The sequence below is a fragment of the Salvia miltiorrhiza genome, chromosome 3 (assembly GCF_028751815.1).
Source record: "Salvia miltiorrhiza cultivar Shanhuang (shh) chromosome 3, IMPLAD_Smil_shh, whole genome shotgun sequence".
Classification (NCBI taxonomy): Eukaryota; Viridiplantae; Streptophyta; class Magnoliopsida; order Lamiales; family Lamiaceae; genus Salvia; species Salvia miltiorrhiza.
The window spans coordinates 44,050,615-44,074,082 of record NC_080389.1 but is presented as its reverse complement, the minus strand read 5'-3'; the positions used below and the strand labels follow the sequence as shown (position 1 = coordinate 44,074,082).

Sequence of the window (23,468 nt, the reverse complement as noted above, 5' to 3'; positions counted from 1 at the left end):
TAGAGAGGTTTGGTTTAGCTGAGTAACAAATTTGGCAGAGTTTCAGCTTATATTGTTGAATCGGTGAAGATTGAAGTGATCATCGAGCGCTATGTATTGAAGACATCTTGATCTAGATCCGTTGACGGAGATGGTCTTCAAGATTTCTTCTGTTAGAGAGTAATTTGAACTTGGGCTGAGGCTTCAATCTTCGAGGTTCCTTGTTTGGTGAGAACGACTACTTTGAAGAGCAGGAGATGCGACATCTCTGAAAATGTAATCACCAAAAGGAATGACCTCTGCAGAGAAAGGACGATCCTGAGATCTCTGTATTTAATGCGGCTGTACTTCTGGAGTGCGTGGCTTCCTTTGAACGTTGAAGGTTCAGTCCGAGGAAGAATGTTTAACTGATACTTGACTTTAGTATCAGTCCGCTGAATCCACATGGCACGCATTAAGTAATCAGTCGAAATTGATCATTCGACTGATAAGTCAAATATCAATATTTGACTTTGCCTTATTCGTTACTTCAGTCGGTATCTTCAGTCTTCAGTCCTTCGTTCTTCAATCTTTAGTCTTCAGTCTTCAGAACAGCAACTAAACTAGAAAAAGAACTCTAACACTTGAGTTCGAACAGTTCTAGTCTATTACAATTGAGACCTATTGATTTTGGTATCATCAAAACTAAGGTTAGGATATTTCATTAAGTTTCCAACACTTATGCCCTCTCGATCGCCAGCATTGCCGCCAGCTGCGAGTCCCCGGTAAGTTCTCTCACCCTCTCTCTATTTTTTTTCTTTGAAAATCAGCAGCTGCCCCTTCTCCGGTAGCCATCATTATTTGGAGCTTTAAAGATTAGTATTAAAATTCGAACATCATTTATTTGGAACTTGAAAGATCAGAGATGCCTTGTGAGACTATATCAACGTTGACATCATCTCGTATGGAGCTTCAAAAACCATGATAGACTTTTGTGCATATATAATCTCATTTCGTGCTTTAAATACAATAACTGAGTTTGGAGCATAATCTCATATAGAGTTTGAAAGAGAACATATATATAATTGATATGTGAACATCATCTTGTTTTACTTTTGAAATACCATAACCAAGTTTTGAGAATCATCATGTTTGAAGTTTGAGAAAATTGACGTGGAGTTCAAATTATATCAATAATTTATTTTAAATTGGTAAATGTTCATAAAAAATTCAATGTGGAATTTAAATTTTATTTTAAAAAATTGTACTATAAACTGTCATATTTTATGGTCAAATTAAATTGAAGAAATAATTTTTAATTTCAATTATTTATTATTTAAAATTAAATTAAATAACTCTATCCGTCCAAAAAAAACAGTCCATTTTTTGCCCTTTTGGGATGTTCACAAAAATGAGACCTTTTTCATTTTTGAAAAATATCTATCACATGATGGGACATATTCTCCACTCACAATACAATTAAATATCATTATAAATCTTACTTTTTAAGTGAGACAATTTCTCCACTCACAATACAATAACCATTTTTATTAAAACCGATCTCAATCACCCTGCCAATTAAATGTGAGTTTTTTGTTTGGAGATAAAAGCATCCTTTTGTATAGGTTTTATTTTGGTGAAATCGTATAAAAATCAATGTGGGATGAGATGATTTAGATAAAAAAGAATGAATAAATATGAAAATGCTTGGAGACTTAAGCTAAATAAAAATGCAAAAATATGGTAATGTCACATAAGACTATTCCATTCCTTAATATATATATATATATATATATATAATGATTTTAATATTCGTTCTCGTCCTAAACTCATATGATAATACCAATTAATTTCTTAATTTTTTTAAATTTATAGAATATGTATATAATTAAATATTATTTAAAACAATAACTGGTTAATAATCTCCATAAAATTTAAAACAATAAACATCAATTTTTCTGAAGACATCCAAATATAATATATTTTATTTTGAAGTTAAGTATCTTTTGTTTAGATTTTCAAATGATAAATTTTAATAATCATTTTATTTAAATTCAAATACACAAAGTTTCGTATAAATTCAATATGAGAGTGTATCATCTCGATGAGAGAATAATGACTTATTTAAAATTATTTTTCATAATCAAATCAAACTGAAGAACGTATTTATTTAAAGTACATCTAAAAAGTAGTCCCTCCATCCCCTTATAAGCGACAAAAAGCTTTTGAGCATATAAATTAAGAATAATATTTAAATTGGTTAAAAATGGTTAGAGCTACACTTTTAAGGGTTAATTTTTGTCATTTATAAAAATGAGTCACTTATAGCGGGACATGCCAAAAAAGAATATATGTAATTTTTTAGTGGGACAGAGAGAATATCTTTTTATTTAGATTTTTTTTTCACAATGAAATTTAATAAAACATCAATGTGGGAGTGATGATTTAATTGAAATTATTTTTCATGACCAAAAATTAAATCGAAGAAGCTATTTATTTCAAATGCTTATAATTATAAGTATCCTTTTATTTATTTTATACGACCAAATCAAATTAAAAAATCTAATTATATTAAATACATATAATTCTATTTAGGTTTGCAAATGTTAAAATTCAATAACAATCTATATAATATATAAAAAGAGAGTTTTTTTCCCTTCCTTTTTTCTCTTTTTTCTTCCACCAATTTGTTTCACTATTTTTTCTCTCTTTTTTATTTAATTTTTTTCTTCTATATATCATCAAATTTGATTTATGAAAAAATATTCAATATACATCTTAAATTTAACTTCGTGACAAGATATTTAAAAATTATTAAAAATAAATTTAAAGTTAATAAATTATGAAAAATTTAAAATTTAAAATTTTATATTTTCTATCTATTCGTTAAATTTTTTACAACATTTTTTTATATTTTTGTATGAAAATATTTATTTATTATTTATTATGGCGCGTAATACTCTATAATAATAATGTGTAATGTCAATTTTCATTATCAAATAATGAAATTTATTTAATAACTATAATTATCATTATACTTTATACAAAGTTGAAAATATATGTTTTCAAATTCAAAGTTTTATTGAGTAATTGATGTGAGTTATTTTATTTTATTTTATTTTTAAAACATATTTTGCATTTGTTTATATTTTGAATTTTATTTAATACTCCCTCCGTCCCCCAAATAATTTCTTATATTTCCTTTTTGGAACACTCCCCAAATAACTTCCTATTCATTTTGATACATTACCAACCACTAATAATACTTTATTTATTATTACTTTTCAACTTTTCACCATTCACAATACTAATTATATCACATTTCATCACTTTTAATATTAATTAGAACATTTTTTCTCCACTATTAATACACTTAATAATTTTTTCTTAAAACCGTGCCATCCCCTACTAGAAAGTTATTTCGGGGACAGAGGGTGTATATATTTAGTTAAACATAGTAATCATTTAATTTTAATGTTCATCGTATATTTCACTGATGGACGTACTAATTTTATATAGACTTTGAGTGAAGTTTAATATATTTTCAATGTGAGAAACTGTTGTTATTATGAAAAAAATATGAGAAACTATTTATTTGAAATGCATGTTATAAGTATCTCTTTATCTAGATTTTCTCATGATGAAGTTTAATGAATATTAATGTGAGAATAATGTTGGGCTAATATAGAAACGAGGGTTGAGCCTTTTATTTAGATTATGAATTCATGAAGTAATAAATGTAAATTTATGTAAATTTAATGTGGGATAGAGGATTTAAGATTTTTTTTTTTTTTGAGGGGAGGATTTAAGATATTTAAAAAAGATGGATGGAGGAGTTGTCATTTAGGTTTGATGATGGAATATGGTGACTTTAATATGTTTTGTTTTATATAATTAAAAGAGTAGTTTTTATTATCAAAGCATCTGAAGATTAATCAGAAAAAGTGTGGGCTCTTTTAGTTAATCAAATCTGGGCCAAGAACTGTAAGGCCCAAATCATAACTTCCTAATAACACGCTAGGCTCATTCGAGGTAATTAAACAACCATAAAGTTTAATTTAGAGATTAACACCAATTTCTATAATAATGTGGGAGAAATGCGAACATAGCCACTTTTGATAATAATAATAATAATAATATGAGTTTTATAGTCACAACTATTAGAAAAACGAAGTTATGTCGCCTCTTTCGCTATATGATTCAAAAATACTCTTATAGGGTTTGTAGCCACTTTAGCTATATATATAAGTGAAAAAAAAATACTCTTAGTGGGTGCCGCAAACAATAATAATAAAATATTATGCTTACATATACGCTTATATCTTTCTATTTAATCATTATACATAAATTTGAGTTGAGCATTCAGCATAAAAATACGATTATATCCTTCTTATCATTAAAAGTTTGTTTAAAGCTTAAAAAATGCAACAAATCTTAATCATTGGATAAAATTGGGTACAACATACTAAGATTTGAGTACTATACGATCTCATCTCATACTTATATAATTATTGTTATTTGACATGACCAACATTAAATTATCCCAATATATTTACTAAGCTTATCACATGTGTTTTGTGGTGTTAAATAGTAAAAATATGAAACGTTGCTTAATTGGTAAGACGTTTCCTCTCCAAATGATATATTTGAGGTTTGAGTTACCCAATACATGTGATCAGTTGTAATGTACTTTAGATGGAGTTGGCTTATTAAGACACATCACAAATTAAACAGACACATGGAATCAATAGCTCGGAGTTGAATTCGTCAAGAGAAACACATAATTAATCTAGAATGGTTTTAGAGTTGATTTTCCACAAATATTAATGCAGAAACGCTATTACAAGCACGAAAGTTATAATGTTCAAGTAAGGCTTTTCTAAAAACAATAAAAATATAGTAAGTAAGATTTGTGTAGACTGTTATAATTAAAATGAATCAATTTACCTAATAGCTACTTGTTGGTGGAACTGCAGCATACTGCTTGTCCACAACTTCGATAAGCTTGTTCGCCACAGCACTCGCGTACACAATTGAACCCTCGCAAATCTGCAAAAATTTAATGAAACAATTAAATTTAAAAAATGATTGAATAAATGAAATAGTAATAGCAATAGTAATAGTAATTAACCTTGGAGTTGAAAAGGTAAGTATAGTAATCACCAATGAGGCCTCCGGCAACATGGTGAAGGTCGAGCTGCAAGTCATCCAGCACTTTAGAAACAAAGAGCAGGCAGTTGATCCGCTTCTGCTGCACCAGTTTGACGGTGATCTCGTCGTCGATGATCCGCACATCCACCTCCGTGTTCTTCGACTTGCGGTGCAGCCACGAGCTCCGCAGCGATGATCCATTCTCGGCCACGCACTTGGACTCCACGCTCCCGTTTTCCTCCATCTTAGGCCTCTTCAGCCTCTCTCTCGCGCATCTCTTCTTCTCCACCAAACCCTTCAGCTCACTCACAGTCCTCTTCAGCTCCTCGATGTATACGATGGCGTCTTGCACGATCGACGCTCTGTCATTCTTCAATCCACCCAATTCAATTTCAGAAATTAACTGGATGATTTGATTAATTATTAATTACCTTAGTGGGAGTAGCAACCAAGGCTCTGAGCGCTTGATACTTGTCATTCAACAGCACTCTCCTATGCTTCTCAGTCGCGAAATGTTTAGCATCTTTGATTCCATCTCTATTTTTGGCGCCCATCTCTGCTGCGTTGAACTCGTAAAGCCTATCACCGTTTTGGTACAAACCCCCGTTTGCATCTCTCTCATCAGTGAAGAGCCCTGAGTAGCCATGCCCATGCGGCAGAGAATGGAAGAGCTCTCTCAAGAGAGGGGGCTGAGGGGGCAGATTCAACGGCAGCAGAGGGTCGTAAACGACGCCGTCGTTGACGTCTCCCAGCAGCCCCAGTGAGGCCAAGAAAGCCGGGGATTTCTGCGAGAAATTCGGGAGCAGCGACGACGGCGAGCACCGCGGGAGGGGGAATATGTTGAGCAAATCGGGGGCCTCGCCCATGGAAGCTGTGGCGCCGTAGAATTGGTTGAAATCGGCTGCGGGATTTTGGTGGTTGAAACTGCCCGCCATCTCTTGCCAGTTTGAGGATTCGTTGCCCATTTCGGCGGCGCTTTTGTTGGTGTAGCACTGCTCCATCTCTAGCTGGTGCTGCAGCTCCATCTCCAGCGCCGAGGCGGCGGCGACGGCGGCGGCCACGTCGTTTTGGGGGTACGACTGCTCCTCCATTGAGAAGGTGTTGCAGTTTGGTAACTGGGTTTGGGAGAAAGCGTCCTCGGCTTGATGCGTAATGCCGCTTTCATCGAACCCACCATTTTCTTGATACATCTTTTCTATTCAAATCAAAGCTGTTGATTTCTCTGATTCTGTCAGTGTACCTTCAAAAAAGAAAACCAACAAATTAAAACATGTAAAAACAGCAATGATTCAACAATTTTGAGTTGTAATGTGCAGTTCAAGAAATGTTGTTTTCTGTACCTAAAAAACACGATTGATAACTGAAAATCAAAACTTCTCTGTGAAAAGGAGAAAAGAGAGTGAGAGAGATGGGAGATGAAAATTTTGTGGGTTGGTTGAGTATGGTATGGGTTAGGAGGGCACTACCACTCCAAACTTGTATATATATATATACTTGTTCCGTCTCTCAAATAGCTTCATATATACTATAATTTTTTTTAGTAAGTTCCTCAAATAACTTACTAGTATTTATTTTGGGACATTACCCTATCATTAATAATGCTTTATTTATTTTTATTTTTCAACTTTTATCATTCGCAATACTAATTATAACATATTTTCACAATTTTCAATACTAATTATAATATTTTTTCTTCATTATTAATATACTTAACAATTTTTCCTTAAACCTTTTATCGTTTTCTGTTAGAAAGTTATTTGGGGGACAAAAAAAATATTTATTTTCTCAGAGTGGCAAAAACATTTTTTTCGTCTTTGTAATTTTTAGTTTAATTTCTAATCTTTCTCATTGGCCTTTTTTGTGTATCTTTGTTTCCTGTGGAGAGAAAATTTGTTATACTGAACTGTTGAAATGGGGCCCACTCATGATCCTCTGCTCTTTTCTTAATGATTTGCAATGACCAGTTATTCTCTTTTATACTAAAATGAAAAAAAGAAAAAGTATGAAGGATTGAAGGGTTTTTGTAAGACAATTTGAAAAATATATGCAAGAGACATTCGCATTATGGAATTTTATGTATGCATCCAGATTTTATTTATAGTCAGATTAAGATTATTACTCCCTCCGTCCACGAAATGAGTACTCATTTGTGGACGGCACGGGTTTTAAGAAATGTATGAAGTGTAGTGTGAATAGTTTAAGGGTCCCACTTTTTGAGTGTATTAATTAAAGAGATGTGTGGGGTACACTTGCCAAAAAGAGAAATGGGTACTCATTTCGTGGACGGACGAAAAAGGAAATATGGGTACTCATTTCATGGACGGAGGGAGTATATCGGTTTTCATTTCGATCTGATCAAACACCTAAGCGTTATCCTATATAAATGAAGTATTGTTGCTATATATATAAAAGGGGTTATTGCCGAAAAATACATGTAGTTTGTCAATTTTCTGGTTTAAAAGATGACTTTCTAATTTGACCAAAAAATACATCAATTTTCAATTTAATCGCAATTATAACATGACTTTATAGTTTGACAAGAAAATTCACCAAGTTTCAATTTATTCTCAATTACAACATGACCTTATTTAGATTATTTTTCATCATAGATGTATTAATATTTATTGTATTTATATTAAATTGTTATGTATAAAATATTGTTAATTAATTGATTAATTTTTATAAAACACACACACACACACATATATATATATATATATATATATATATATATATATATATTTACAGCACACAAATGCGCGCGCGCGCGCGCACACACACACATATATATATATATAAATTTGATTTTAATATTCTAATAATATATTACATATATAATAAGTATTTATTTATTTAAATTATGAAATTATAAAATATTAGGACCAATAAATAATTTAGGTACATATATAATAGAAACTATGTTAAAAAGTAAATAATATTATATATTATTTACATATAGATGTATATTTATCAAATATATATGTGTATATATATATATATAGAGTATATTGTGAGATGAAAAGAAAATTAAAAATATTTAATATATTAAACTTTGATATTATTATGCTACTAAATTAATTACAAGGTCATGTTATAATTGAGAATAAATTGAAATTTGATGTATTTTCTTGTCAGACTATAAAGTCATGTTATAATTGAGATTAAATTGAAAATTGATGTATTTTCTGGTCAAATTATAAAGTCATGTTATAAACCAAAAAATTGACAAACTACATGTATTTTCTGGCAATAACCCCTATATAAAAATGGTTAAAATGTAACCAAAACGCCACACGCTGTAACATGGTATGACTTAATTTGGAATAGTGTATATAGTTGCATAATTCTTAGTATGTGCTTCCCATTAGGTTGGAAGTTAGAATCATTACGTGGAAAAATGAAAAATTATTATTGATTTTTTTATATATTTTAACGAAAATAATAGATATTTTATATAATAGAAAAGCAAATTGCTTCTCACAAATCAACTAGTATAATTATGAATTTATGATAAGAATCTACCAATATGTTCAAGTTTTAAATAATCTAATACGCAATTAAAGAGTAGGCGCAGCAAATATTTTCACCTAGAGTTTCGAATTTTAAAATACGACGTTATTTGCCTCTACAAATTAAATTGAAACTCTTCGGCTTCGATTAAAGATTTCAGCGTTGTTTTGCGGTGCTGTGAAGGCTAATGGAGAGATGAAATATACTCATGGTAGAGAAAAATTGTAGATATTTCTGTACAAATTCAATTCACATATGCAAATATAACCAACTCTTGTTATCAGTATGTAATAAAATGTCATTAGTAATTAGTTCCCATTTTAATAATGAGATATATACGATTATTGTTGGCCTATTTCTTTTAGGCACGGGTAATTAAGAGAATAAGATTATAATGTAAAAATATGTAAATGTGTGTGAGGCCACATTATTTGTAGTGTAAAATCAGTATCAAAAATAGAAATAAAACAATATTAATGGAGCACTCCAAAAAGAAAAACAGACCAACAATAATAGGACGGGGAGTGCTATTATAAACAATGAAATAGCGATTTTGTGATTTCAAACTCTTCTATTTATTCAACATCATTAAAATAAATAATAAATTATTACTCCGATAAGAGTGAAAATTGCCTTCTATGGAAAGATTCCGAATAATAAGCAGTTTGAATTGACCGTATTTGTACATCATACTTCCCTTTGCAACCTTAAAAGGAAACAGATAAAAACTCAAAAAGGAAATTCTGATCTATAAATACAAGGTAAAGTTGTTATTCTCTCTTAACTTTTCATATTGATTTTGAACTTTTTTGCAAAAGGCTGTTTGTTTTAAGTGTTAATACATAAAAATATATTTTATAGTTTGGTGGGCCCAGTAACAGGTAAGTAGTTCTCTCCACGCAATTTGGGCACCCTAACTAACTCAACTACAACAACCATTAATTTGATAAAAAAATATATCAATAATATCGGTTTCAAAGATAAAAAGATATATCAATAAATCATTTCCGGTTTAATCTGCAGACAGATAATTTTAAATGAGTAACGCAATTAAGAAATACTATAGTTAACTCACGTAAAGCTGGTGTGCAAAAATATCGTAAATTATACAAATATTACAACAAAAATTGTTAATAATAATATTATTTTTGGTATTCTATGTTGGAAATACAAGCTTGCGGAGGTTTACAATGTAGTAGAAATATAGAAGATCAGATTACAAGGAAAAACTGTATTGAAATTACAAGGAAATAAAGAACTAGAAAACAGCCGAGTCAAGGAGGATCCTCTATCCGCAAGACGAGATACGCCCCGGTAGTGCTTTCTGTGGTGGGTTGGCCCAATGCTCTTTATTCTTTTCTTATGGCCCATCTTGGGCCCAGCTCCTTAACCCTAGCCCATCTGCTCCTTTTAATCCATTTTCCCCCCTTAATCCTATCTCCTTCGTCCCTCTACCTCTTCTAACCCCTCGGTTTCCCAAACTCTTTAATGGCTTCCCCCTTTCTTAAACTCGTTGCACCCCTTCGTTCCAGGGATAAAGTGACACACAATCTCTCTCTCTCCTTGACAGGTTCTGCTATTCCTCTCAATAATAGTCGCCGGATTCCCGACCATTGGATTCCTGTTGGTGATTGAGAGTGTGAGCTTTGCTCTGTTTGAGTGTTGAGTCGCCGGATTCCTAACCATCAGATTCCTGTTGGTGACTGAGTGTGTGAGCTTCGAGTGTTGATCCCCCTAATTCACCTGTGGCCTGGGCTGATTGTTGTTGCCGGAAGTGCACCGCCGCCGTGGGAAAATCTGAGCCTCCTGTGTCTCCAAGACACAATTTTCCCACTATTCATTCTCTAATTTCTCTTTCTCTTTTCTCCATTCCTGTTTACTCTTCTTACGTAGTTGCTAACACTGTTATTTCGTGTTTTGTCTGCAGGGAGTGAAGCTCGAGTTAGAGCTTGTGGAATAGTAAAAAGAAAGGGAGAGATTGAAGCTAAAGGGATCCTTGGTTGCTTGAGCAACCGTGAAAGCGACAGGACGATCGGGAATCAAGAGGTGGACTCCGGCTAAGCGAAGATACCCAACACTCTGGTTTGGCGTGTCGTCTCCAAAGATAAACGGCTTCGTCTCATGGGTAGCAGCACTACAGACCAACAAGCTCCGGCGAACTGGAATGAGGCGAGGACAAAGCTCTAGACTATATGAGTGCAGAGTGAAAGTGTGAATGCAAGATTTTTCTAAGTATGTGATGCATGAAGTGGAATTCAAATGATGTCTCCCCCCGTCCCATTATGACGGGTGTTACAGAGTTGTGGAAGCTTCTAACTGGGAGACCAACGGGTCGAGCCCCATGTGCACGGGTAGGCCCAAACGGATTGAGCAGAGAAATCGTTGGTCCAAAAAGATAAGGTCTAATGGTAGCTAAGGTTAGACCCAAAGACCACCTAAAGACCAAGATCCAAGTCCAAGTCTAAGTCCACGGCCACAGCCACGACCACGACCATGCGTCGGGCATCGGGGCCACTGCCGGGTGCCGGGAGCAGGGGCCAGAGTTGGGCGGACGACGGCGACGCGCGAGTGTGGGCTTTGCAACCCGTCACGTGTGCACACAGTTTTATTACATGCTCTAATGTAATAAATTTTATCCACAAATCAATGTGGGATAATCATTAATCTCTCTTTAATGCTTATCATTTCCCACAACTCCACATTTCAAGTACCCAACTTTAATTAATTATTTCTCACTCACCGAAAAATAATTTTGAGTAAATAAATATTCTGTTAAATTAAATATTTTCGGTACTCAAAAATTGGTCAAATATTGGTCAACTTAAAACCAATTTGCTACAATCCCCCACATGAGTGAAAATAGCCAAAATGCATATGCAGACACAAGCTTTATTCTCAAGAGACCTTAGTGCGTTAGAATAGGTGATTTGCGGCCTTGAACCATCCTTAGTTAATATTATCGGATATACTGGTGAATTGGTAGAACTTGATGTCTTTGAACCATTTCTCTTTCATGTATACCGAGACAACAGTATTAACACACTAATGTCTCAACCTCATTTCATTCTCACGTTTTTGACCTTTGTGGGCCCTGGACAGTTATTTGGATTCATAAGTGTTAGGTCGATGCGGCCCCCACATCTCACTTATATAGGTGATTCTTTACCGAGTATCCTGCTATACGCAACCTCCTAAAGGTGTTTAGGAATAATTAAAAGTCAAAGACTTAACCTTACCACTAAGCAAGTTTCAACACTCAGTTGCTCTTCTAGGGAATGCAAGTAGTCGAGTGTTCTACTCGGACTCTTATAGCTTAGTTTTCCTATTGAACCAAGTTCTTGGGATCTCCAGTCATCATAGTTGGGTTACCACTATAATAGCCCTTATTTTGTGGATTTTACACCCATTCCCTCTAGCAATTTATACATTTGATCACGACTTAAAGCTTTAGTGAGCGGATCGGCCAAATTATCCGTTAACCTTATGTAGTCAATCGAGATAACTCCACTTTCGATCAAATATCTTACGGTATTATATTGTCGATGTATATGTCAAGACTTACCATTGTATAACCCACTTTTTGCCTTACCAACAGTTGCTTGGCTATCACAGTTTATCATAACTAGCGGCACAGGTTTAGACCAACATGGAATATCTTATAGGAAGTTTCGCAGCCATTCGACTTCTTCACCTACTTTATCCAAAGCGATGAATTCTGATTCCATGGTGGATCTAGCAATACATGTCTGTTTCGTAGATCTCCACGAGATAGCTCCCCCTATAGTGAACACGTAACCACTCGTTGATAACGAGTCTTTCACGTCGGATATCCAATTAGCATCATAGTACCCTTCAAGTACTGGGGGGTATCTCATGTAGTGTATTCCAAAGTTTAGAATATACCTTAAGTATCTCAAAACTCTCACAAGTGTTTCCAGTGTTCTTTACTTGGATTACTTGTATAGCAACTCAACTTGTTCACCGATCATGCGAGGTCAGGTCGAGTGCAATTTGTAATATACATAAGGCACCCGATGATTCTTGCATATTCTTCATGTGCAACAGGATCACCCATATTCTTCTTCAAATGAACATTGAGTTCCAATGGAGTTTTTATAGGCGCTTTATCAAAAACATTGAACTTTTTGAGCACTTTCTCGATGTAGTGAGATTGTGTCAATGTTATTCCATCAACTGTCCTGAAAATTTTCATTCCAAGAATTACGTCAGCCAACCCCATGTCTTCCATATCAAAGTTTCTTTTAACATGTTTTTCGTATCATTTATATTACGGTTATTGCTTTCCATAATCAACATGTCGTCTACATAAAGGCAAACCATAACGTATATGTTATCTGTGCTTTTGATGTAGATACATTTGTCACATTCGTTTATCTTGAAGCCATTTGACAACATGACATTGTCAAATTTCAAGTGCCATTGCAGTGGCGCTTGTTTTAATCCATATAGAGACTTTACTAGTTTGCATACCTTCTTTTCTTGTCCAGGTACTACAAACCCTTCAGGATGCTCCATATATACTTCTTCTTCAAAATCACCGTTTAAGAACGTGGTTTTAACATCCATTTGATGAATCTCAAGATTGTGCAAAGCAACAATCGCGAGAAGTACTCGAATGGAGGTAATTCTCGTCACCGGTGAATAGGTATCGAAAAAATCGTAGCCCTCACGCTGCTTAAATCCTTTAGCGACTAAGCGCGCTTTGTACTTGTCAATAGATCCATCTGCCTTATATTTCATTTTAAGGATCCATTTGCATCCTAAGGGTTTACAACCTTCTGGCAAATCAACCCATCTAAGTGTGGTTCTGCATAATGGAGTCAATTTCACTCTGGACTGCTTCCCTCCAGAGTAATCCATCAGGTCTAGAAAATGTCACTTTAATAGACCCGGGCTCATAACATGAAGGTAATATATTCTGGACCGAAGTCCTTGGCGATTCTGCCTCTCTTGCTACGTCTCGGTTCTAACACTTGGGGATTAGAGCCCGATCGCTTTCGCGATTCGGGTACTGTCTCAACAAGATCAGAACTCGTTGTTTCTTCCCTAGTACTATTGCTAGTACTAGCTTATTTTTTTTCCTTGTCTTTATAAGGAAAGATATTCTCAAAATAAATAGAATTATTTGATTCTATCGTCATTCCCACAGTCATTGTTGGTATGTCTGACTTGTGAACCAGAAAGCGATGTGCATTGTTATTCAGTGCATACCTAATGAAGATATAATCGATTGTTTTAGGACCAATTGTAACTTAACTACAAGAATTATGGTCATAGACTACACAATATAAACGACATGCTTCGAAACGCGTCGTCTATTGTGTAAATAGATGACGGATAGCTAATAGACGACAGACGCCCACATGTTGTCTATTAGCTAATAGACAACGGACGCAAGCGTGTCGTCTATTAGATAATAGACGACGCGCATGCGCATGTCGTCTATTAGCGCCCCCAATAGACTACACCCACATTTATGAGAGGCGATTTTCAAATAGATGAAACGCTTCGCATGTTATCTATTAGCATTTTTCTTGTAGTACTTGTTTGGGTGGAGGTACATGCACCTTAGCTAGACACCCCCACACTTTTATATATTTGTATGAAGGCTTTCTTCCTTTCTATAATTCATAGGGAGTGACGTCCCTTCCCTTGAGTGGAATTTTATTGAGAATATAATTTGTTGATAGAACAGCTTCCCCCCATATGTTCTGAGGTAACCCAGAACTAATCCACATGGCATTCATAATCTCTTTAAGAATTCGATTATTGCGTTCAACAACTCCATTAGATTGAGGTAAATATGGAACAGTTGTTTGATGTATTATACCACCAGCGTTGCATAATTTCTCAAACGGACCTACATATTCTCCCCCTCTATTGCTTCGAACTATCTTAATTCGACTGCCAAATCCCTTGATTATTTCTATCATTTGAGCTAGTTTTTGCTTGATACTTGATTAATTCATATCCTATTGAAAGAGTGAGATTGGATAAATATTAATCTTAAGGGTAAAAATACTCAATCATGTCATGCAAAGTAAACACCGTTTTAATATATTGTCTTAATCAACTAAATATTAGTCGTCGTGATGATTTTTTTAAACACCGTCGTGATGAATTTCAATTCTAAAATTATATAAGTGACATTTTTATCTTTGGAATGTGGTCATCGATGTTGCCTGGCATAATTTTGTTAGTTACAGCTGAGAATTAGAACTGAACCTTGTGCGATATATTTGGATAGAATATGATCAATCATTGGAAAGTAAAAGGTTGCTCACACAAATGCTGTGGTGGGAAAACCAGCAGATTTGAAGGATTCTGTTTATCTCTAACCAAGCATATACTTTCTCACATTTTTATAGTACTATTTTTAATACGTTTTTTTGTTTCATTTGTCCCTCAATAACTTCATACATGCATAATTATATTAAAAGTAGAAAATAAAGAATAGCTAGATTATTTACGATACACAATATTGTTTGACGGGTCTTAACTTAATGCATAAGAAAATTCTGCATGGGTATTTGTCTCATCATATTCTTTTTTTACAAATCTCATTCATACATGTCATTAAGAGCCAGTCAATTTTTAGATGATCTAAGATATGCTAAATAATATGAACTCTTTGTATGTATTTTTTTTGGAGAATATAAGTAACAACTCCTATTATAGTGACTTATGGACCTTCAGTTTAATATATATTACTATTAAATATTCAGGTTGATATATTCTCTTATTCAAATGCCAAAACTTAGGAGAGAATATGATTGGGAGCCTAATTATGAGTTTGCGTGGATTTTATGTAGTGTGAGAAGATCTTAAGCTTGTGAAGGAGCACAAAACTTTTCAGATATATGAGAAAATGCCAAATCTTCAAATTGGGCCACGATCAGATCTTTTTCATCTGACACTCATTTTGTTTTCCCCCCCTTCTCTTCAATTAATTTGATTTATTTTATTGTGTATTATATTTTATTTCTCTAAACTTTTTTTAAAAAAAATTGCCAAAAATCTATGCTCTTATTAAATTCATATTCAATCATATATATAATAGAGTTAATATATAAAAGTATCCACTTTCATATTGTAAAATTAAAATCTAACCTATGAAATAAAAACATTAAAATATGGCCAGTTTTTAAGCAAAAAGTCAGAAATACCCCTCCTTTTAAAATATTAAAAAACAGCCAGTCACTTCTATCACTCTCTCATCCATCTCTCTTCACGTCACTCTCTCTCTCTTTGTTTCTCTTCTCCGCCGCCATATGATGTTTCTCTCTCTCTCTCTCTCCAACGGCTGCACGGCAGCGGCGCTAAGCAGAAGTCACCGAGCTCTCTCTCTCTCTCTCTCTCTCTCTCTCTCTCTCCAGCGGCTGCGCGGAAGCGGCGCCGAGGACGTAGATCTCGCGGCTTGGCAGAAGTCGCCGGAGCAGAGGATGAGGCGACGGTGGAGGAGATCCGGTCCTCTGAAATCGGCAGCATCTATCTCTCTTTCACTATCTCTCTTTCTCACGCAGCATCTACCTCTCTCTCTTTCACTACCTCCTTCCTCCCCCAATTCAGATCTATGCAGCTCTACCCGCCCTAGAAACAGAGTTGGTCCAGCGCCGCCGCCGCGCTTCCCTGCACCGCCTTCGCTTGGTTCCGCTTCGATGAGAAGATCTCTGCCAGAAGCTTCAGCGCCAATTTAATCAGTCGAATCTACGGCAGCGGCGAGGGGTTCTTCTGTCGTCCTTGTTGTCGTGGAGAAATAAGGAAGTTAATACAGAGAGAGAAAATGAGATTGAAAACTACTCCCTCCGTCCACCAATTAAAGCCCTACTTGCCCTTAAATTTTTGTCCACCAATTAAAGCCCTATTGTGCTTTTTGTACCCTTTTACCCTCTCTCTTTACTTTAAATTACTACCCTTTGTCTAAAAAATTTATTTTCCAGTTTTAAGTTTATTTATTTATTTTCTGAAAATTTTAATTCCAGTTTATTTATTTTCTGAATTTTTAGTTTATTTATTTTCGAATTTTCAGTTTATTTATTTTTCAATTTTCAGTTTATTTATTTATTTATTTTCTGAAAATTTTAATTCCGGTTTATTTATTCATTTATTTATTTTCAGTTTATTTATTTTCTGAATTTTCAGTTTATTTATTTATTTAATTCCATTTTATTTATTTTCTGAATTTTTAGTTTATTTATTTATTTATTTCCAGTTTATTTATATTCCAAATTTTCAGTTTGTTTATTCATTTATTTTTGAATTTTCAGTTTATTTATTTATTTATTTCCAGTTTATTTATTTTCTAAAAATAATAATTTTCCAGATTTTAATTTATTTATTTATTTATTTTCGAATTTTCAGTTTATTTATTTATTTAATTCCAGTTTATTTATTTATTTATTTTCAAATTTTCAGTTTATTTATTTATTTATTTATTTCCAGTTTATTTATTTTCTTAATTTTCAGTTTATTTATTTATTTTCGAACTTTAAGTTTATTTATTTTCTAAAAAAATTATTTTCCAGTTTTTAATTAATTTATTTATTTATTTTCGAATTTCAGTTTATTTATTTATTTATTTCCAGTTTATTTATTTTCTGAATTTTCAGTTTGTTTATTCATTTATTTTCGAATTTTCACTTTATTTATTTATTTATTTCCAGTTTATTTATTTTCTAAAAATAATAATTTTCCAGATTTTAATTTATTTATTTACTTATTTTCGAATTTTCAGTTTATTTATTTATTTATTTAATTCCAGTTTATTTATTTTCTAAAAAAAAATAATTTTCCAGATTTTAATTAATTAATTTATTTATTTTCGAATTTTCAGTTTATTTATTTATTTAATTCCAGTTTATTTATTTTATGAATTTCAGTTTATTTATTTATTTATTTCCAGTTTTCAGTTTATTTAATTAAAGAGTAAAAAAAGAAAGAAGGAAATAGCTTATAAAATAACACTACTCTTTTAGTCTTTTACACCACCTTTTTCAGCTTTCTTAGTTTCCGCGCCGACACTCAAATGGGGCTTTAATTGGTGGACGGAGGGAGTATTTGGTATTTCTAATCATTCAATTTCATTTGGAATTAAAAGAGAGCGGAGCATTAATTATACGAATCATTCCCAATGTAGTATCGCTTTTTTATCATTGTTGAGATTGTTGGTTCATAAATTGAATGCTGAGATTGTTGATTTGAATGAATTGTTGTATTTTGATTGTAGATTGAATTGATTCGGATAATGTTTTGTTGTATTTTGATTGTTGATTTAGAGGAATTGATGTATTTTGATGGTAGATTGAGTTGTTGTATTTTGGTGTTGTACAACAATTTGATTGAGCTGTATAATTATTTTTTTAATGTTCTTAAATTCACAACCAAATTTATGAATTCACAGCTTAATGTTTTTGAATTCACGACCACATCTATGAATTCACAACCAGATCTATTAATTCACAACTAAAACTTGAATTCACAATCAAAATAAATTCTAGTTTTAGTTGTGAATTCAAACTTTAAAAACTCAAATTCACAACTACTTGAATTCACAACCAAAATAAATTCTGGTTGTGAATTCACTAAAACTCGAATTCACAATCAAAATAAATTCTAGTTTTAGTTGTGAATTCAAACTTTTAAAAACTCAAATTCACAACTACTTGAATTCACAACCAAAATAAATTGTGGTTGTGAATTAAATTTTAGTTGTGAATTCGACTGGTTGTGAATTCACAACCAAAAAATTCTGGTTGTGAATTAAATTTTAGTTGTGAAATTCGATTGGTTGTGAATTTACAACCAAAAAATTCTTGTTGTGAATTCGACTGTGTAGGGTTTAGGGTTTAGAGTTTAGGATTTAGGGTTTAGGGTTTAGAGTGGGTTTAGGGTTTAGGGTTTAGAGTGGATTTAGGATTTAGGGTTTAGGGTTTAGAGTGGCATTACGGTTTAGGTTTTAGGGTTTAGGGTTTAGAGTGGATTTAGGGTTTAGGGTTTAGAGTGGGCTTAGGCTTGTGAATTCACAATAAAAAAATTCTTGTTGTGAATTTGACTGTTTAAGGTTCAGGGTTTAGGGTTCAGGGTTTAGAGTGAGTTTAAGGTTTAGGGTTTAAGGTTAACGGTTGTGAATTAATTTTTCGTTGTGAATTCAACTGGTTTTGAATTCACAATCAAAAAATTCTTATTGTGAATTAAATTTAGGTTGTGAATTCGACTGGTTGTGAACTCACAACCAAAAAAATTTGGTTGTGAATTAAATTTTGATTGTGAATTCGACTAGTTGTGAATTCACACTGGTTGTGAATTGCAGAATTTTTTAAAGGGGTGATGTTTAAAGGGTAAAATGAAGTGGACATTTTTTTTAATTTTTAATGTGAAGGTATTTTGATAACACTTGTCATTTTTTAATATTTTTATCTTAGTGGAAAATTTTTAATTTACAATATGAAAGTGGCCATTTTAAAAATCCACTCTATATAATAATGCTCATTTTGCATTAATTTAAATCAATTTTTCTATAATTTTATCAGAACGAGGTTTCTCCAAACATTAATTCCACTCAAATTTAGCCAGAAAAACAACTTATGTACATTTCTCAACAGGCGTTGCAATTCCTCAAAAAAAAAAAAAAATTACAGGCGTTGCAATTATTAATTGCTTTTGTATTAATTGAAATCAATTAACAAGAGTCGTATATACAATAACAAAACAAAAAGGAGCCACAAGACCGTATAAACAAACAAAAGACAAACACTCTGTTTATTTTTATTTTTATTTTTTTGCAAAATCTGCAAGTATTTTTATTTCTTAATAATTAACTAATCGGGATTAACATAGGTTTTAGTAATTTTAAGCTTAATCACTTACTCTAAACAAAAAAAATTATAATTAATTTCTATCTTGTTGGGTCTTTTTTGAATATTTCTTTGTGTTGAGACCGATAAAGATGGTCTAACTTAACTCAAGGTTGTTGACTAGCTAGCTACATTCTCATCAAAGCGAATGGTCTAATTATAAATGCTACTAATATACCTAAAATAGATGACATGCAAATTAAAGATGTGAAATCTTTATGGAAGGCAAGCAATATAGCTATAAAAAAGGATGAACATTTGGTTATAACAGATACTAAAACATTAATTAATTACGTAATAATGTAAGCAAATGCATATGTGTTTGTCTCTCATATTTTAGCAGCAGCTAGCAGTTAGAGTTTGCAGAATTGGAATGGGTTTCACGCAGGTGAAGTAGCTTGTTGGGCAAGTCTGAGAGACAAAAGTTTTACAGGCATCAAACTCGACTCTTTCAAGGGAACAACACAATTGTGTGTTTCTTCTATCTTTCTTCAACAATTACCATTAATCCATATATATATTGCGTACAGACAAACCAATGGAACTGCTAAAAATATGGCTACTTTTAAGTTACTTGTAGAGTTGTATATAATAAGGAAATGCTAAATTAACATTATCTCAATAAATATAATCATCATCACCTTAATTATTAATCTGTAGCAGATATGGCTCATCATTTTAATATTCGCGTTCCACGCTACTCTTTTTGCAACATTCCAACAATTTAATTTTATTCCAACAACCTATTAGATTTTCCTCACCCCAAAAAAAAAAAAAAAAAAACTTCTTATCAGCTTTGAACTCAATTAATTACTTCAGGGGATCACCGTGTAACATCAATACGTCCTTCAAATGAAATATATACAAATGAAATATATATAGAGGGCGTTTGGCTTAGTTGTAAACTCTTTAAAATAACTTATAAGCTCTTTTAAAGTGTTTGGTAAAATAAGCTCTTAAAGAGCTTATAAACTCTAATAGCCGCTCTTTGTTCATGTCTTTGCACCGACGATCACTCCTTACTTCTGCACCGGACGTCACACAAGGTCAACTTTTCGGTTGTCAACTCAATGAGTTTTTTTCTTAAGTATATACTTATTATAAAAAAATTGTCTTATAAAAGTTAATTTACTTGATATATATTTAGTTTAATGTTAATTGTGTTATTTAAAACTGTATAATCTATGAAAATGGTATTCGTTATTATTAATAATATGCTTTTCTTTTAATAAAAAATGCCTAAAATGTACGGAATGCTCCCAATTTTTTTTTACTGTGTATTAAACTATATAATTTATGAAAATATTGTTCGTTATCATTATTATTATGCTTGTCTTTTAATAAAAAACGCCTAAAATTAGGGGTGAGCAGAAACCGAACCGACACTGAAAACCGAACCGAACCGAACCGGATTGGTGCGGTTCGGTTCCAATTCTATTGGTTCGGTTTTCGGTTCGGTTTTGAAAACTAAAAACCGAAAATTTTCGGTTTGGTGTCGGTTTCGATTTTTTGGTTCGGTTTTAAACCGAACCGAACCGATACATATAATATTTTAATATATTTATTTATTTTGTAAGTAAAACCCTCATTTACACTTCACAATTTCAATTTCTCCTCCCAGCAGCTGAACCCGCCGCTCTGCCTCTCTCTTCTGCAGTTCTGCTCTTCACGCCATCTCTGCGACTCTGCCCTCCGGTTCCGGCGGTCGTCGGTGCGCGTGCAAGCGCGAGGCCCGCAGCCGTCCGCGTCAGTCGTCCCCTGCCCAGGCGCGCTCAGTCGTCCCCTGCCCAGGCGAGTCCGACAGCCCCTGCCCAGGCGCGACTACCCGGCGCCCGCTGCCGTCCTCGTCCGCTGCAGCCTGCCGTCCGCCACTCCACGGCGTCGCCAACAGCCCAGACTCCCCTTCCGGCACGGTCGCGCGGCCTACCCTCACCGAAATTTGTGTATTTTACAATTTTTAAATGACATTTTCGAAAAAAAAATTGCATTGTTCGGTTCGGTGCACCGAATCGAAACCGATGGTTTTATTGGTTCGGTTTCGGTTCGGTTCCGGACCCCCAATTGGTGCGGTTCGGTTTTAATTTTAATCATCGGTTTGGTTTTCGGTTTTGGATTTTTGGTTCGGTTTTGCACCGAACCGAACCGATGCTCACCCCTACCTAAAATATACGAAATGCCCAAAAAAATCAGGGACAGATCGAATTCAGCCCCCCTCAACTAAATTTCTGGCTCCGCCACTAACTCAATGTGAACAAGAGAAGAAGGTTACCATGAGGGTGGATGTTGACGGCGGCCCTCATTGGAGAAGGAGGCGGTGAAGGTGATACACGAGAGAGAGAGATAGAGAGAGAGAGAGAGAGATCTGATGAATGAGGTTCTGTGAATGAAAATGGAAGAAATAGTGTGCATGTATTGGCCTAGTGGTAGGAGATTAATGCCCTAGATTGAGGTCTTGGATTCGAGTCCTTCGTCGTACGGTTTTTCAAAATTTCCTTATTTACTTATGTAATTTATTAAATTAAAAAATGGAGTGGAGAGAGGTGAGGAAGAGAGGGTCCGTCCGAACCTTTCCCGAGAGCAATCCGGCGAGGCAGAAATTTCACCCAAATCTTTGGAAACATGAACCTTCTGGCAGGAGAGTTGGTCACCGGAACAACCCTGGTAAGCGTGGGAGTCACGGAAATTTCGGCGAGGACAAAGGTCAATGGCCGAAAGGAAACGAAGGAGTGGTTACTTTCTTCTTCAACAACATCCCTGAGGACTGCAGCATCGACTTCCTCAAGAGGAAGTTCGGTTCCATCAAAGAGCCATTAGACATATTTTGCCCAAAAAAGAGAGATTTAAAAGGGAAACCATTCGGATTTGTGCGCTTTGAGAATGTGGATCTTGTTGAAGATCTCTTGGCGGAACTTAACAATCTTTGGATTGGAAGCTATAAAATGAGAGTGTTTAAGCCTAGATTCGAAAGAACCGGAGCGGAGATGGAAAGTAAGAACGCGGGGGAGAGAGGTTTCGATAGCCATGGCATACTCGTTAAAGACAGTAAGAGGCAAGCAGGTGTCTCTTTCAAAGACGTCTTGGCCGGAGGAGAGAAAGAACAAGTTTCCATCGACGTTGATGTTCACTTCCAAGCAACGGAATCAGAAAAAGAGTGGCTTCTCGGAGCATACACAGGCTTCATCAAGAATGATTATCTCTGGGAAGACATCAGAGAAGAAATTAATTGCGAATGCAATGGAGTCCTCTCGGTGACGCCTATGGGAGGTAATTTGGTGCTGATCCAAAGTGTCAATGGGAAATCTGTTAAGGACAATCTCGAGGACCTTGGCGAATGGAAAGACTTCTGGTTTCAATGGTCGAGACCATGGCAGTATGTGGACGTCAACCAGCACAGGAGCGTGTGGACAAGATGGGTCGGGGTGCCACTTCACGCGTGGAACCCCCGCTTCTTCAACTTGGCATGTTCGAAAATGGGTTTGGTGCTTAAGATCGACGAAAGTACTACTTTGAGGAAGAGATTTGACGAAGCTTACGTCCAAATTTCTACTGGTCTGAACTTTATCAACAGGACGTTTCAATGCAGAATTGACGGAGCATCCTTCCAAGTCAAGGTTGAAGAGATACAAAACCACATCTCCTTACCAACACAGAGGAATAGAGGCGACGAGGAAGATCCGACAGACTCGGAATGGTCGTGGGAAGACGTTTCAGATTCTCCGGCGGCCGCCCAGCTTGATCTTTTCGAGAAAGATGTGGTTAACGAGGAAATCATTTCGGATGCCCAAGACAGGATAGCGACAAATCAGGTGAATTGTGTTGTATCAGATAGCCGCATTTCCAACGAGTTTCCCAATGAAGATTTGTCGGCAAAGGAGATTGTTGTTACTGAGCGCTTCAATGCAGAAGTGGGCTGTCATACAGGGCCTCCTACAGTCGATCTCTTGGAAGTTTCTGGGCCTGAACTTAATGGGCCAA

The 23,468-nt window shown here is 34.3% G+C and overlaps 1 protein-coding gene across 2 annotated transcripts; it reads right to left on the bottom strand.

Annotated features, from left to right (window-relative positions):
• Positions 1 to 4,716: 4,716 nt before the first annotated feature.
• LOC131015943 (transcription factor bHLH91-like) lies at positions 4,717 to 6,582 on the bottom strand. 2 transcript variants are annotated; one of them, XM_057944464.1, is made up of 4 exons: positions 6,450 to 6,582; positions 5,541 to 6,349; positions 5,090 to 5,479; positions 4,717 to 5,007 (listed from the first exon to the last, which is right to left on the bottom strand). In XM_057944464.1, the coding sequence occupies exons 2-4, from the start codon at positions 6,297 to 6,299 to the stop codon at positions 4,906 to 4,908; spliced, it is 1,251 nt and encodes a 416-aa protein (XP_057800447.1). In that variant the 5' UTR covers positions 6,300 to 6,349; positions 6,450 to 6,582; the 3' UTR covers positions 4,717 to 4,905. The 2 variants fall into 2 exon arrangements, with proteins under 2 accessions (XP_057800447.1, XP_057800448.1); XM_057944465.1 differs by having other exon boundaries at positions 5,122 to 5,479.
• Positions 6,583 to 23,468: the final 16,886 nt, after the last annotated feature.

Excerpts from the sequence above, each read along its gene's own strand:
- LOC131015943 (XM_057944464.1), bottom strand. The coding sequence starts at position 6,299 with ATGTATCAAGAAAATGGTGGGTTCGATGAAAGCGGCATTACGCATCAA. Across the intron at positions 5,480-5,540 it reads TGGTTGCTACTCCCACTAAG|AATGACAGAGCGTCGATCGT; the intron begins GTAATTAATAAT and ends GGTGGATTGAAG. Across the intron at positions 5,008-5,089 it reads CTTACCTTTTCAACTCCAAG|ATTTGCGAGGGTTCAATTGT; the intron begins GTTAATTACTAT and ends AAATTTTTGCAG.